The 17,695-nt window shown below is 34.7% G+C and overlaps 1 protein-coding gene across 1 annotated transcript; it reads right to left on the bottom strand.

Annotated features, from left to right (window-relative positions):
- Positions 1–5,061: 5,061 nt before the first annotated feature.
- LOC108323157 (protein transport protein SEC23) lies at positions 5,062–16,173 on the bottom strand. The gene is made up of 12 exons (XM_017555524.2): positions 15,280–16,173; positions 14,994–15,167; positions 14,635–14,796; positions 14,168–14,310; positions 8,484–8,559; positions 8,167–8,339; positions 7,976–8,057; positions 7,193–7,270; positions 6,448–6,609; positions 6,088–6,351; positions 5,726–5,830; positions 5,062–5,543 (listed from the first exon to the last, which is right to left on the bottom strand). Exons 1-12 carry the CDS (start codon positions 16,018–16,020, stop codon positions 5,397–5,399), a joined length of 2,307 nt encoding a protein of 768 aa, XP_017411013.1. The 5' UTR covers positions 16,021–16,173; the 3' UTR covers positions 5,062–5,396.
- Between the last annotated feature and the right edge of the window lie 1,522 nt (positions 16,174–17,695).

Raw genomic sequence — 17,695 nt, 5'->3', positions numbered from 1 at the left:
TTCAAGCTTTATGCACTCTACATAAAAAAATACAAACACTTGATTTTAAATACTACAAGACAAATAGTCACTTGTAAAACCCTTTCACAAGCTAACCTTAATCACCTTAAAATCGTTATTTGGAATTCTAAGCATGTGCTTAATTTGTTATACTGATTTATTTCTTCTGTTAGATATATTATTTTTATCTTATCTTTATATTTTATCTTTAGTTAGTTTGTTATTATTTTTTATTTGTATTTTGGGTTTAGCTTATATTTCTTTTGTTATAAATAAAGTACTTTATATGTATATTCAACCTAGGGGAGATTAATCTCATGCATAGTTTTTCACTATATTCAACATGGTATCTAGAGCCTAAGGTTCTTTAAGGAAAAAAATTATGTTCTCTATATCACTACACTCGTCGTTGTCGACGACGACGCCATCTACCGCTTTTGGCATGCCATCATCTATCGTTGTTGTTTACCGTTGTCACTAACGGAGTTTCAGTTTCAGTCAACGATTACACAGTTTTGATCATCTTGGCCAGGCGATCATCGTGTTGTCAATGACATCTTCATCGGAGTTCCTACGCGCTCTTAGCACCTTTTGAAGTTATGGATATGCTCCTTTTTTTGTTATGCATGATGGCACATCTCAGGTAGTGATTTAGAGCGTCGAGGTCACTCTTTTACCTCTTTCAGGTTCATCATGCATGATTGCACGTTTTGTCTCCTATCAGGCAGCTATTCAGAGCATCGAGGTTGCTCTTTTTCCTTTTTCAGGTGTCTTGATTGAATAATCTTGAATTTTTAAGGTTTCTCTCTCCTGTTCATCCATGACTTCTTCTGTTGTTGTCTCTTTTGACCCCCTTTTGTCACCATTGTGTTTGACCCGTCCACATATGCTTTTTCTCCCATGGCAAAGATGGCTTTTGTTAGTTTATATATAACCATGGTGGCTCTTCAACAATGACCTATTTATCCACAAGATGTCAACAATGTATTCATTAACGACGATTTGCAAGAAGAGATTTACATGGAGCAACCATCCAGACGGGGGAGTTTTCTAGATTTTTGTCTTCTATATCATCTTCACAAATAATTAATAATTTGGTGTAATTCGAGTGCAGAAGCAAATATTTTCACTAAGTCTTTATTGATTATATTAGTAACAAGCTTGGTACATATGATTTGTATGCACAAGCTTGAAGGGAGTGTTAGATATATTATCTTTATCTTTTATCTTTAGTTAGTTTGTTATTATTTTATTTTTTTTTTTGGTTTAGCCCATATTTCTTCTATTATAAATAGAGTGTCCTATGTGTATTTTTAAGAGAAGGGAGATTATTCTCATACACATATGATTTGTATGCACCAGCTTGAGGGGAGTGTTAGATATATTATTTTTATCTTTTATCTTTAGTTAGTTTGTTATTATATTTATTTTTTGTTTAGCCCATATTTCTTCTATTATAAATAGAGTGTCCTATGTCTATATTTAACATAAGGGAGATTAATCTCATACATAGTTTTTCACTATATTCAATAGCTTAAAAAATGTGTAAGTATTCAAATGTCATGTTGTTCTATGTTGTAGAGTTAGGTTTTACGTGTTTCATGTATGTGCGCTAATATATTGATGTCTTAAGTGTCATTGTGTTCCATATATACATACATACATATACATATATATATATATATATATATATATATATATATATTAATGCTCAAAGATGTTGTTATGCTAGTATGTGTAAATGTTTATCGAGTTGTTCTTGTGTTTGCCGAGCTATGGGTTGGAATGCCCATTTCTTGTGGTAATTGTCATGTTGTTATTGTGATGTGTTGGGTGATATGTTATCTTGCCATACCATGTAAAGCCGGAGTTGCACCTTTCGTCTGTGAATGTGGTTCTCTTCATCTATGAGAGGTGGTCGAAGAGAAGGTGTTTGAGTGTTGTACCTTTCCCTTGAAAGGCAGTGGAAAGGGAAGGATGTTTCGCCTGTAGGTTTTCGGTTCATGCTTAGTATAAAGCTCAGTGTGAGTCACATTGAAGTTTTTACTCCTAAGTCCTTGAGAAGCAAGAGAGATAGATCCTTGTTGTGATGGCAGGACGACTTGAATTGTCCTATTTTCGTAAACAGGTTTTGTACGATGGGATATGGGAGAATGACATACGTTTTGGAATCACTTGGATGTTATGTGATTTGGTTGGTTTTGATTGATGTGACATTGATTTTTTTTCTTTTGGTACATTGGTGATGCTATCTTAATGTTTGAGATGGGCGTTTGGTGTAGAGTGCGTTAGTATGACTTGTATATTTTATCTAATGTTGTTTCTGTTTGCTCATCGTTGCTTTTTTGTTTGTATTGTCCAATGATCATATAAATTGTTTTGTTATACAAAAGTAGATGATAATACAGATGTTGCTGGTTCCGAGTAGAGCGAGGAGATGTGTGAGAATCTTTTGGGAAAAATTTATGTTTTAAGACAATCTTTATTTTTTATTATAATGTAATGTTTATGAATTATTAATTGAAGGTTTTGAACTAGGTTTAATATGATGTTCGCCTAGTTTATTTAAGTTGTGTGGTACATAAGTAAAGCTTTGTTAATTTCGTTTGTCCACGATGGTATCAGAGTTATGATTTTGAAAAATAATGAACATTTTATAACTTATAACTCACGCGTAACATCCTGAAATGGGTGTTACAAAGTGGTTCTCTATGCTCTAGCTCGAGTGGGCCAGAAGTCAAAAGCCTTTTTTTCCTTTTTCAAGTGAGTGAGCGTGAGTGTGAAAATTTTTGATGGAGAGAGCAGCGCTAAACTTTAGTTTTAATTTTTAGTAATTAATTATTTTCAAATGCGTTTGTAAAATCAGTACGTAAACTTTTTTTCACTTACTTACGAATTTGTACTATTAGTTACAAATAATATCCTTCGTAAAAATTTTCACTCTAACGTGTCAAATGTATATACGGATTTAACATACGGAAAATAAGTGAAAAATATTTTTTTCATTACCTATGAAAAAATCTGTATATAACTCAACTTTACTTACATATCCAAATTCGTATATAATTATATGTAGGTAACTCACAATTTTATAGTAGTGGTTGATTAGTAGAATAGTAGTTTATTAGTAGAATATCTTAAGTGCGTAGATTAAGAGATTAAATGTAGCTCTTGGAGTATAAATTTTTGTGTCTGCTTTCTATCTTTCACATTTATATTTTATTGTTCATATTTGTGCAAAATATTTAAATAGTCTACAAGTTTTAATCATCTCACCCCTTCTAGAGTCACCTTGTACCAATAGACTATGGATGAAGGTTAGATTAAGAAGTTTGTCTCAGAGGTCTTCCTCCTAAACAAATACTTTGGTGTGCTTTCTAGGGTTACCAAAGGAGGCCATGGCTTTTTGAATAAAAGGAGAAAAGATACGAAACTCAGACACAATCAAATTATATGAATAAATCATAGAATGCTGGTGATTTTATAGGATAACAGATTTTAGAAATTAAGGAATTAGTATAAAAAATAATTCATATGTTGATATGCATAGTAAATGATAGGAATAACAATTGTAGTAAAGAATAAATGCTTAAGGATTTCCTATGCAATAGAGATATGAAGGGAGCAAGATAATCAATTAATTAAAGATTGCAAGGTTTTCTTAGAGAGAGAAGGGAAGTATGTGTGTTCTTTTGCATATAAGATGAAATAGGAGTCAAGATTCTTAACCAATTGATTTGCAACAACTTGGGTGAAATTAAAAATATAATATGAATAACATCAAATAAAATCAACAATTGAATCGTTTGGTTGATTTTATTGATTGATTATGTCATTGAATTACAAAGAAATTATAATTTGATAGAATCAATTGATTAATTTTCGAGTTAGCAAAATGAATATGCACAAAATGTAACATTTTCTGGAATAATTTAGGTAAGTCAATCAATTGTTTCTATACTTCAATCAACTAAATTAGAAAGAAAGAAGGCATGACACTTATCAATTAATTGCTTTTGCGAATCAATTGATGAACCATAAAGGATTGCAAGATTTGATGTGTTTTAAGTGAAATCAATCGGTTATTTCATGATTCAATCTATTGAACCTTAGAGAAATTGGCTTGTTGACACAACATGAGAAGATTAAACTTGTGTTTGTGCATCAATCAATTTATCATATGATTAAGATATATTGGAGTTTGGTTTAACAAAATGAAATAAGACACAACATAGTATAAATCAATCATATCAAAATCCATTTGACACATCAACAACACCTAATTCATTTTTCAAGGGATAAAATCTATCATTTGCATGAGGTTTGGTGAAAATATCTACTAATTAGTTATGTTTTTCCACAAATACAATCATCTTTTGTATATAATTTCTAATAAAATGATGTCTTATCTTTATGTTTTATCTTAGTGTAGAATTGAAATTTTAGTGAGATTAATTTCAATTGTGTTTGTCACATTTAAGAGGAATGTGATCCAATTTCAAACCATAGATTGAAATTTCTTTCTTAACTGCAGTGATTGTAGCTTCAGTTGTGTATTTCTTCTGTTATTTAAACCAAAATTAAGGGCTAGGTGACCAAGAGAAAGAGTGTGATTAACTTTTCATGGGAGCAAAGGGGGGGAAAAAGAAATCATGTGTTAAAATTTATCAAGGAAAAATGACCAAGACAAGCTCCTTGCCTTCTCATCTTGAGCCAAACTTTGCAAAGGACTTCAAATTTTGAATTTCAAATTGTTCCCCGTTTCCTTTTAAATTAGCATTTATTTAATGATTATTTGACTCTAGATATTTGTATTAGAATTTATTTTATTATTCCACATATTTATTCCAGATGTATTTATATTTTCATTCTGATAAAATCTTTCTATCAGAAGAGATGGATATATTTAAACTTATTTATGAATATTCATATCTTAATATCTCTAGTCGGTCTTGAACTATTAGGCTTGCTTGAAGTAGATCTTGCTTAAGATAGATCGGCATTCTACCTACCACTACAATGCACATCACATTTTGAGGTCAGCTGGAGAGACTATGGAAATAAAAAGAAAAAGTAAGCCAACTAACTATATCAATTTATAAAACAATAGAAAAAATGCTATATAAAACTAACTTTCTCCCTCATTTGCTTTGCTGCATTCACGCAAGTAGCTCTTTAACCTACATTTCATTATCCTTAGTTTCCGCAACACCCAAACTCAACACCTTCGGGGCCCTTATTTCTCCATTAAAAAAATCCGACCGTAGCCCTAAAGAATAACACTTCACAACTTTCTTTGTTCCACAACTGATATGGCCACGACCTGCTCTCCTTTAAAAACAGAAAATTACTGAATGGAACAGCCAAAGTCAAAAATCTGTCAGTTACTACTATTATCAGGATTGGACAGCCAGCCTCTGCAGATGGTCAAAGAAAACTTGGAGGCTCACGTCGTCAGTGAAGATTACGTCTGAACCAGCAGCCATTTCATGTGCATTATTGTATGTTGCTGACGGGTTCAGCTTTGCTAATAAAAATCTAGCCTGTTCAACATCAATGAAACCCACTAAGGTTCCCATCAAGAAAGTCTAAGCCTACCAAGCAAAATGGATTAATGAAACATAATTCTCCGAATACATTGTGAAAGTGGTAAACATCAGCAACACTCAGTAATAAATGAACTTCATACTTCATGAAAAGTGAACAATAAAATACATGTACTTACTTGGGAACCATGTTGATCACACACTACCAATCTAGGGACAGGGAAACGTTCCCTAATTATGATTTGGGCATCATCTTGGGGTGCTTGTAATAGTTGTGCAAAAGCCTGCCATGTATTAAAGCTATTAGCAAAGCCAGAACAGGAACCAATGACAAATCCAACACATGACTTTAGTCATAAAAAAGGCTCCAAATAAAATAATTTCCATCATAAACTGGCAGAAAGCTATAATGCGCCCAATAGAAGACTATACATATTGTATTAAACAATCTAAATGTTTAATCGTCAACCATTTTGAGAGCAGATATCACATGTTGACAGTAACTTGTTTAGCAGGAAATCTATGAGAAGTGTGTACATGCCTGGTGCTCTGGCTGGTTATGGTATCCCATGTTGCGCCATTGGGCTATTGTCATTCCATGAAAAATAACCACACTAAAATATGAATCAAGCAACAAAATCCGGTCTGCTGAAATGGAAGCCACATCTAACAATGCTGGTGCAGGCAACGAATTAAATGAATATGATATTAGGGATGGCTGAATCATGACGACGGCATTACTTATATTTTCCCTATTTAACAACATGCGGAAGTATGCAGTCTCATCCGGACTGTTATTAAAAACCTGCCAATAAATTTTAACACCCAAACTCCACAATTTTAAAATAAGTTTGGAAAGCAATGGTAGGTAATACAGAAAGAAAAATACAAGAAATGGCACCTGTACAAACTGTGATCTTCGCAGATTGAACATAAATTGGGGGAATAAGGAAAATGATGGATTTAACGTAAAAGATGACGGGTCATCCTTGCGGTAGTCACCAAATTTAGAGCAGAGGCGAATCAGTAAACGGTCCAACCATCGTGTGGCATCAAATGCTTCCTGATTGAACACATGACACCATCTAAAGTCCGAAAGAGTATGTAAAACAACATTTTCCACAACTACAACTGTAATTTACAGCTTGTTATTTATTAGCATAAAAATATCAATTGAAATAAGCTGCCATTGAACAAAGGGGAAATCTACTCGCAAATCTGAAAAGATGAAAAAGAAGTTCAAAGATAAATCATAAAAGTCATTTTGCTAAAGTATTAAATAAGTCCAAACAAAGAAATTAAAAATAAATCTTAGATGACAAAAAAATATGAATAGTCAATCCATCAGTTCTTGGTCACATGAATATAAGATTAAAGATAAATCCTTCACCCACTTTGAACAAAATAGAACTTATCATAAAAATATAACGAAGAAATACCAGATCAAATAGAACGCATTGCCACTCTTAAGGAACCTAGTCTAACCAGATTAAACAAGTGAAAAGTTCATAAAAGCTGTCACTTTGGAAGACATCAATAATCACCCATTTGGAGTAAGAAAAACTTTATAGCCACTACAAATAAATCTAGTAGTGGTAAATATATTTACGAAATAGTGGAGAATAAAAAAAAAACTTGAGATATACCTCTGTCTCCATTTTTATAGACGCAAGCCTTGCCATTACTACTGCACCAGTTTCTTGGTCAAATCCTTGGACCAATTCCTGAAGATAAAATATATTACCTTTTTGAGTAAAGGCCCTCTTAAATAATGAAAAAGCATTAATGGAGACAAAAATAAAGCCACATACCAACAATGTAGAAAAGCATAACCCTAAACTACTACTTTCATCAAATATACTACTGTAGTCATCAATTTTTGGTTCATCCTTCCCCTTTTGTAGTGGGCTCTGAACTAGGATAAAGCACAAACTTGTGTGCTAAAGGATGCCTACCAAAACCCACAGATTGGAGTACATTTTACTTGGCTACTGTACTTTCAGAGACCAATATTCCCATTGTTTCTGCCAATCCCAGACTTGAGCAAAAGCCTCACAAACCATCATCACCTCCTCTTAATATCAACCAACATAGGACCCAAGTAACTAAAATATGGGTACGAAATAGTTGTTTTGAAATACTTCCGGTTGTACCTATGAGTTGTACCTACTTCAGTACCTAGGAGTCTAGTGCAGTATTTTGATTTTTCATCTTCTCATTTTATCAAATTTATATCATTATATATAGAAGATCATAAAAGGGGTCTTTAAAGCACTCTAAAATATCTTTTTCTCACTTTTTTTAATCTTAAGTATTCCTAACTAACACTATATTTTTTTTATAAAGCATTTCAATTTCTCTTAAAAAATGAATTACCCTCTTAAAACTTTCCATCTAGCCACAAATGTAAAAACAAAAACTGAAACTACCTCAGAGCTGATAGCAACATCTACCCATCTTCTAGTTATAGTGGTGACCCGTAGCACTGATTGACCGTTTGGACTCTGGTAACTGCAATATGAACATGACCAATATATTCAGTGACCAGCAATGAAGGAAGGGAAAAGTGGCACAACATGGTAAATATGATTTCCTATTCATGAAAATTTTCAAACATAACCTTGTAAGAAATTGCAGGTACAACTGTGGGTTAGTAATAGTTGGAGTGTTTGAATGGTCACTTGACGAAAGATCAAACAGCACAGTCAAGCATGTACTCTTGTCAAGGCCACACAGTTTCCAAGTTGTTGTGTTTCCCTCCCCTATGACACTATCAGCAACAGAAGGCCCTTTCTGCAATTTGTGATTGATTGTAACCATCAAACTCCAAATATAATAGGTTTAGTTCAGTTGTAATTTTTATGGTAAGTCCCAATTTTAGTGCTACTACACAGCAGAAAATTAAGGTTTCAAACCTAAACATGATCCAAATCCAACCTTTTCCAATGATGTGCAAGGTCCAATTATACCCTGAATTTTGATTTCCTTGGAGCAATTAATCTCAAGTGTTCCACTGTTAAATAAACAGAATAGGTAGTGAGCATGTTTGCTAGAGGAAAAAAGAGGACAAAAAAGAAATTAAGATGTAAAGTGGCAATTAGAAAATCTTTTTAGCAGTAACATGATAAGAAATGAAAGATCAAATCAATAATCATACATATAGATACACAAAATGGTAGGATATAAGGAGAAATTAGTTAAGATAATTACAATATTAATGGGTTAGTTAGTTAACTAGAGGCTTAGTTAGATATAAAAAGGGGGAGAAGTTAGGAGGAAAAGGGAGATTTTTGTGATTGTAAATTCAGCATGGACTCTTTGACAAAGGCAAAATCCTTTGTGAAGGGGGAAACCCTAGGAGGAGAGAGTGATCTTGTAAGATACGTAGAAGAGAAATTAGTTAAGATAGTTAGAATATTAATAAGTTAGTTACTTGAGGTGTTAGTTAGATATAAATAGAAAAGAAGGAGAGCAAAGGAGAAAAGGAGGTGAACTTTCATAGATTGAACCTTAGCTCTATGTGAAGAAAGCCCTTGAAGGAGAGAGTGCTCTCCTATTTTGTTCTTTTCAATCTATTCAATCGCAAAACCTTTTTTTCTCTCTCTTTTCGATTCTTGGTTCCTTACAAATTGGTCTGACCTAGTGGATCTCCTGCAGAGGGGCATTATGGAAAGTCATGGGCCAGTGAACAATGGAAGGTGGTTGCAGAACTAAAATCTGATATGGCTATTATTAAAGAAAGTTTGCAAGACAAGAAAGAAATCAAAGAACTGTTACAAGAGATCAAGAAAAGCAAGAAACTGTCTGAAGGAGGAAAAAAGATATCTACATAGTAGTAGATTGGATGAGGAGGGAGAAGAATTGTTGAGGCCTTGGATTAAAACAGTGGAGTGTCCCGTGTTTGAAGGGAATGACTCCTCAAGGTTAGTATCACAAGCAAATCAAACATCAAAAGATCAATTGCAAGGATATTTCTTTCTAGGACTGCAATCTAACATTCAAAATCAGATCCCACCCCAGGATCCAAAGGACTTGATTATAGCTATGGAAATTGCTCGAGATATGGGAGAAGGTTCACCAATGAAGAAACGCACCCTCTATAGAGTAGGAAAAACCAAAAATTAGAGATTTTCAAGAGATAGAAAAATTATGATGGAGGAAAAAGTGGATGCATCAATAAAGAGAGTGAAGATTATGGGCTATGAAGATTAGTTTCTTGATAACCCAATTACAGATTTAAATAGGAAAGTTCAAGGCTATGTAGCACGGATACTAACACGGACATTACACACAACATAAATCTATATATTAGATCCAAAATGTAGGACACGGGAACACGGATCTATATATTAGATCATTATGTATTTACATTCTCAAAATCATCTATAAACAAGATTAGTCAAATATAATAATCTAAACACATTGTCGGCTAACATAAAAATGAATCTAATCTGTCTATCTAATATCCAAAAAGCAAAATATAGTGATCATATAAGATTTGTTCCTTAGTTCTATAATCATAATAGAAACTTATATAATAAGTTTATAAGTTTATGGATTTTTTAAAAAAATTATTGTATTTGTGGTTAACATTGTGTTAGAGCCATGTCAAAATTATGTCGGAGACAAAAAAAGTATCATTCAAATTGGACACTTCACGAATCCATGTGCCGTACAAGTATAGTGTGTCAGAGTCTGAAACGTATTGGACACATGACACGCCATTTATGAGGCGTGTCTGAGCTTCATAGGTTGAAGGTGAAGATGCTGCCAAGAATTAATTTTTCCCAGATTCAGATTTACTTAATGTGAATAAGAAATTATTGTTGGATTTAGATTTGATAATGAAGGTGGTTGGAACATCAATGACATTGGAATATTGGAATTTGAACTTACTGGATTCAGAGACTTTTATACAAAAACCACTCTCATACCACCCAAGCCTCTAGACCTGAATTTACATGCAGTAGCCACAAGCGGGTTCCCTCCCTATGATATAACAGTATCACAATGGTTTCAAGAAAGTTAGATAACAATCACATTGATGGAGATGAGCCATGACATCAAGTGTCAAAATATATTTTAGGAAACTTTAGATATTATTCCCATGCATTTAATTTGTTATATTCTCTTTATCTTGCTATTATTATTAGTATAACAATCCCACAATTTTAGGGATTTGTTCCATAGAATAGGCTGCTCATTCAATAAGCTCTTGTATATATATCCAATGCATGTAAGGAGACAAATATATAAAAAATATATTATCTCTTCTAAATTTAAGATGGTATCAGAGACATGGTTAGAGTCTATCCTAACGAGTTCTAAGTGGGCATTCTATTCTTCTATTACACCTGCTATCGGGCCGTTATCGGACCACCCATTAATTTCTACTATCACACACGAGATGTTTATACCTCGGCGTGAAGGGAGTGTGTTGGAAGTCCAACATCGACTAGAGATAAGGTCAAATTATAATATATAAGTGAGGTGTAAACCTCACCTTACAAGTCGGTTTTGTGGGGTTGAGTTAGGCATAAAAAACTCACTTTCTAATAATCTCTTCTAAATTTAAGATGGTATCAGAGCTCCTGAACCTTGGGAGCCTCTGACCGTGTGATTTGATTGCAGCTTTCATTGCTGCCCAACCCTAGAGTTCGATCACAGCCTTCATTGTTGCCCAACCCTAGAGTTCCATCACAGCCTTCATTGTTGCCCAACCCTATAGTTTCATCGCAACCTTCATTGTTGGCCAACCCTAGAATTTCATCGTAGAATTCATTCCTGCATGATCTCAAACACTCAACATCAGTCTTTGTTTTTGTGCCTTAATTGCACATTTTTGTAATGGCTGAAATGGAAAATGTAGACAAGTTCCAGAGTACGGGAGAATTGCATAATGTTCATCCATCTTATCAATTGAATGGAAAAAATTATCTTAAATGGTCTCAACTCATTAAGACCATTCTAAAAGGGAAAGGAAAGGTTAGTCATCTCACTGATGATGCCCTTGTGAAAGAAGACGCCAGATTCAAGTCATGGGAAGAAGAAGACTCCATGATCATGGCATGGCTATGGAACTCAATGCCTCACTTCTACAAAGGCTATATGGATTGCAATAGAGCAAACCTACTCTAAGGCAAAGGATGTGCCCAAATTTATGAGGTGAAAGTAAAAACAATGGCAGCCAAACAGGGCACTAAAACTGTCACGAAGTATGCTAATCAACTCAAATCTTTATGAATGGAATTAGATCATTACAAGGTCATAAAGGCCAAGTGTTCTGAAGATTCAGCAATTCTAAGAGAATACATTGAACAAGATCGGGTGTATGATTTCTTGGTAGGCCTAAACCAAGAATATGATCAAGTTAGAATCCAAATATTAAGCAAGGAGAAGGTTCCTGGACTCAATGAAGTAATGGCGATTATTTGGAGTGAAGAAAGCATGAGTCTAATGCTAGAGACCCCAATTGCGGATAATTCAGCTATGATTGTTTAAGGAGCAATAGCCATGGTTGCAGAACAAAAAAAAAGTAAGCCCTCTTCCAAGAAGAGAGAAGAAAAATGAAGGAGTTTGGTGCACCTATTGCAACAAGTTGCGTCACACAAGGGATAAATGTTGGACGTTACATGGAAAACCTCAAAGCAAAGATTGAGGACACAAAGGAGGCCTTCCAAGGAGAAGGGGGCAAGCTCATGTTGTTGCTGGTCCTGAAAGTCAAGAAGGATCTGTACAACTCAACCATGAGGAGTTAGAAAGAGCAAGGTCCTTTCTTAATAAATTGGAAAAACCCACAGGTATTTGTTCATTTACATACTCTGGTAAGTTACCATTTTCTTGTGAATTTAATGTCTCAAATACCCCATTTATAAGTGGGTGCAAATGTTAGAAGTGGACTTTAAGCCTAACTCAACCCCACAAAACTGGCTTGTAAGGTGAGGTTTGCACCTCACTTATATATTATAAATTGGCTTTATCTCTAGTCGATGTGGGACTTCCAACACACCCCCTTCCCCCCTTCACACCGAGGTATAGACATCTCGTGCGTGATAGTAGAAATTAATGGGTGGTCCGATAGCGGCCTGACAACGGGTGGAAACAGAAATGCCCACTTAGAACTCGCTATGATAGGCTCTAATCATAGCTCTGATACCATATTAGAAGTGGACTATAAGCCTAACTCAACCTCACAAAACCGGCTTAGAGGGTGAGATTTGCACCTACTTATAAACTATGAATTGGCCTTATCTCTAGTCGATGTGGGACTTCCAACACCCATTATTGGATACTAGACTCTGGAGCCACAAACCATATGACATCATTCCCTAAACACTTCTTCATATATTCCCCATGTCCCAACAGCAAGAAAATTCATGCAGCTGATGGAAGCCTCATAACTATAGCTGGACAAGGAGATGTCCAAATAACCCCAACCATAATACTAAAAAATGTTCATGTCCCTAAGTTATCCACAAGTCTGATATCTATACAAAAACTTACCAAGGACCTCTTATGTAATGTAGTTTTTCATAGCAACTCCTGTATATTGCAAGACAAGAAGTTAGGAAGGACGATTGTACATGCTAGAGAATGGAATGACCTTTACTACATGGAAGATTTGAGTCTGCCCATTGAGAGTCACTCTCTAATATCTGAATCCTCCATGGCCAACAAAGAAAATCCAATTGTTTCATTGTCGTTTGGGACATCCTTCATTTTGGGTCATAAAGTTAATATTTCTTTCCTTGTTTAAAAATCTAAATCTAGAAGATCTTCATTGTGAGGTGTGTGAGCTTGCCAAACACAAGCGTGTACCTTTTCCTATCAGCAATAAAGAGCTCTCCTATTTTTTGTTCTTTTCATTCTATTCAATAAAAAAAAATTTCTTTTCTTTCACTGTTCACTTCTGAGTTCCTACCAGACCTCCTACTTTTTTTTTTGTTCATTCTATTCAATAAAAGTCTTTCTCATTTGTTTCTTTTCAATTCTTGATTCGTACTAAAACTCATTAGGAAGCTTTAAATTTCTGGCAATTGAATGACATTCAAACTAGAAGTCTTTCAAAACCCAAATTTACTTCAAAACGATTAAAATGTTTCCTAAAGTGCAACTTAAACCCAATTTCCCCCATACATGGATCATTAGACAAGACTAAATTTACTTGCCCACACCATCCTTTTCTCTCTCATGAGTCCATATTTTACAATACATCTATAGAAAAATTATAGTTCTCTCCTTAGTCATAATAGAGACACCAAACTAAGCCACATAATTAAGGGTTTTTAACAAGTTCCACTAGGATCAACACATGTTGGAATAATGTCAAAAGTTTCTAATAAAACAATAAATAACCCCTTGACCAGTAGGTACTAAAACACCGGGTGGATATAGATTTTATGCTAAAGAATACAGAACGAAAAGCATAGCAATTCAAAATCTCCCAACAAAAAATTCCAGGCATCAATTATGATTCATACTGAAATGGGGAGACAGGGGAGCAATAAGTTTATACAAAATTAATGTGGATGAGAATATAAACAAACCAAAATAAATAACTTCCTCGGGTGAATTGAATTTAAAATTGAAGTATTGAACAAAAGATTGAAATGAAGACCCACTTGAAACAAAGACCAAGAGATTGCTCCCCATCCTCAAAAACACGCTTAAAAGAGTCCTTGAAGACCGAATGACCAAAACTTTCAGACAGGACAACAAGGCCACCAGTTTTTTCAACTGCAACTTTGATTTCTGCTACTCCAACCTATAGATTCAAATTTCAAAACAATAATGTCTATCAAACAGAAGAAGATCAATTGAGCACACACAGGTTGTTCTTAAGTGTCACAGTTGCAACATGATCTGATAACAATATCAACTGTATTCTAAAATCCTCACAGGATAAATAAGAACTTCACTATGTATACAGAAGAAAATTCCCAGGTAAGAATTACGATAGTAATAGCTTAAACTAAGCAGGTGAAAGAAAATGACAATCATAAGGACATTAACATGACATGACTAACAACATATCAAGAAGAAAAATACGCAGCGAAATGTGTACAAAAATTTGCAAGCTCCCACATACCTGATCAAGGGCTGATGCAAAAAGATCTAAAACGTGACCCTGGATAACCAGCTGTTTCGCAAGACCCTCATAAAACTTAACTGCTTTCTTGAAGTATGGTGCTGCATCCTTATCAAGATCTTTATGAGAACGCAAAGGATCAGATAGATCTTTTGACACAATCTACAGAGAAAGTATAAAATCAATATCTACAGCATAAAAAATACTCTATGCAAGTCCTTCACAAAAATATTTTTTTATGAAAATCCCCATAATCCCTCGCCAAAACATAAATTCCTTCGACCCCATTAGTAATAAAATCTACCATCACCAATGAACAATGCCCAAAGCAGTATAGCGAAGAACATAAATTCATTTACCGAACCAGGTCCTTCAGTGCAGGGACCACCAACCAAAGCAATGATCCTAGCCCCAGTCCCGGGATTACAAGCACCAAGCAACCCCGTTGCTACGCTCAACGCCACGCCGGTACACCGTGCAGGGCGCTTCCCGATCGAAACCGGCCACTGGTCAGTTTGCAATTCATCCAACACCTGAAGAGTAACCCATAAGTCAACAACAACCAAAGCTGAGAGTAGTTAGTTACTATTGTTATCATTACTACATTGAGACAATGCAATTTGCAAGCATTCTCCCGAAACGCACCGAATTGAGAGTGTATTCACAATCAGAAGCAGGCAGCAAGAACCTGGTGACAGCAGCAGAAGGTGGCTGAGCCTGCGTCGTCCCCACCTTGGGATAGGCACTCCTGGCGGCGGTGAGACCTAACTGTTCCAAAATCTGATCTTTGGGAATGTCCTTGCTCCCACGGAACACGTAAACCTTGGAAATATCCGAGAAGCCCAGCTCATGCACCTGGACCTGCGTGCCAAATGACACGAAGCCAACAAGCGCGTTGTCGGGAAGAAGCCCGAGGGCCTGGCGGAGCGCGGATTTGAGAAAGTGGAGCTCTTCGGCAATGACGCAGGTGTCGAGGAGGAAGAGGAAGACAGGGGGATGGGTAAGGTTAGGGTTGATGTTGTTGTTGTTGTTGAGTTGGTATTCCAGAGTGGTGTATTGGGGATAGAGTTCGGCAGGGAGATTCGTTTCCGAAATTTGGGCGTAGTGAGGGGGAAAGTGGTTACGGTTGTAGCAGAAGGGACAGATCCAGATCTTGGCGGTCAAGTCGACGCGCGAGAAGGGGTTGAGGACGGAGAAGCAGGTCTTACAGCGGAGAGGCGCGTAAGGTAGCGTTGGGGGAATGTCTGGATGGGGACGGAGGAGGGCAATGGTTGCGGCGAGGGGTATGACGCACTTGCTCGCCTCCACCTTGGTGCGCGGCCACAGATTCCACGTCATGCGCACTCCGTCCACGCCTTCGGGATCCGTCTGAGCCATCTCCGACATTGAATTCAATCGGCTCAATCAATGCCCGACTCGGAGTGAAGATTGAGGAAGCGTTCTTTCTCTGACTCTCTCTTGCCACCAAGGGGACCACCGTTACCCAAGTAAAAGTAAAGGAAAATAAGGTTTCACCACCTCGGCTTACCTCCATTTCTTTTCCTTCAAATTTTGCAAGGTTTAAACAAATAAAGTTATACTTAAAAAAAATCATTTTTTTCCCTTTTCCAATAACTTTTCTATTATCTATTTAATTTTGATTAAATCATGTTTTATTTTTATTTTTTAATACTGAAGAAAGAAGGAGGAGAAAAAAAGTTCACAAAATTAAAATGTTCTCTATTGTAAAAGTTATAAAAATAAAATATTCACAAAAGTTTTTAAACTACAAAGTCATGAGTTTTCTTTTTAATATATGAGAATATTAGAAATCTAAATGTGAAAAAATTAAATAAAATATTATATAAAAATGAAAAATTTATTAATTTATTGTTTTAAAATTTATAAGATTTGAAGAAATGAATAATGTTAATTCATTATATAAATCTCATAAATGTTTGTCTTTCTATCTATGTCTTTTAAGTTGTTCTTAAGTATTTATATCACCTACATACACATTATTATTTTCTTGGTTCATACATAAATGTTTCTGCATTTTAGTACAAGTTTATATAATTCAGTAACTGAAGATTTTTTAAACAGAATTTTCAAATAGATAAAAGATATTGTTGTCTTAAGGTAAAGTTTTTGGTTTTTACAATGTTTTTTTTTTGTTTTATTTGCAAACTTAAATTCAAACTCAATATTGTATATAAACATACTTATGCTTTGTTCAAGTGAGAATATTTGAAAGACATGATTTAAGAGAGAGTGGTTGAATGAATTTGAGAGAATTTGAGGGTAAATTTTTTGTTGTTTGTTTGAGTAGATTTGGAGGTAATTGAGAGTGAATTTGAAAGTAAAGTTTGTGAGAATTAGTCTAGAATTTGATTGATGTGACAAAATAAAAAAATTTGTTTAATGGATAGAAATTGAAGATTACCAAAATGCCCCTAGTTATTAAAGTAATATAAAATGGTAATTGTTAATGTTATATTTAATTGTAAAAATGTTTAGTAAGAGTAAAAAATTAACATTAATTATTAAAATTAATTTTAATATTGTACAAAAATTTTATTTTAGTAAAATGAATTTATTTATCCACTAAACAAGTTACTACCGATTTAATTAAAGAATCATAAAAAAAAATTAGAAGATTACAATACAATGTATTGTAGAGCTTTCAAAACGGGTAACTCGGTCCGACCTGACCCACCACGGGTTGGCCACTTAGTAAGTCAACCCAACCCGACTCATTTATTAGCGAGTTAAAAAAATTCGAACCTAACCCGACCCACCACGGGTTGGTGGATTAAACGGGTTGGCTCATTGGCTCACTGGCTCACTTAATTAACTTTTTTTTTACTCTCTTCTTCTCAGATTCTTATAACATATTACTTTGATCGATCAAATTGAAACAGTAATAATTGGACCAATTGATATAATAGAAAATGAAACAAAAGAAATATATTGTTATATATATATTATAAGCTATCAAGTATTAAAATTTGCCAATTTAATTTAATGAGACATACACAACTGTTTGACCAAGAAACTACATATAGCCGTTAAGAAACTACAT

Source organism: Vigna angularis, chromosome 1, assembly GCF_016808095.1.
Source record: "Vigna angularis cultivar LongXiaoDou No.4 chromosome 1, ASM1680809v1, whole genome shotgun sequence".
Classification (NCBI taxonomy): Eukaryota; Viridiplantae; Streptophyta; class Magnoliopsida; order Fabales; family Fabaceae; genus Vigna; species Vigna angularis.
The sequence above is the reverse complement of the archived record's forward strand: the minus strand, read 5'-3'. Positions and strand labels throughout refer to the sequence as shown.

Excerpts from the sequence above, each read along its gene's own strand:
- LOC108323157 (XM_017555524.2), bottom strand. The coding sequence starts at position 16,020 with ATGTCGGAGATGGCTCAGACGGATCCCGAAGGCGTGGACGGAGTGCGC. Across the intron at positions 8,560-14,167 it reads TCTCTTGGTCTTTGTTTCAA|TGGAACACTTGAGATTAATT; the intron begins GTGGGTCTTCAT and ends TTTATTTAACAG. Across the intron at positions 8,058-8,166 it reads TACCTGCAATTTCTTACAAG|TTACCAGAGTCCAAACGGTC; the intron begins GTTATGTTTGAA and ends TTCATATTGCAG.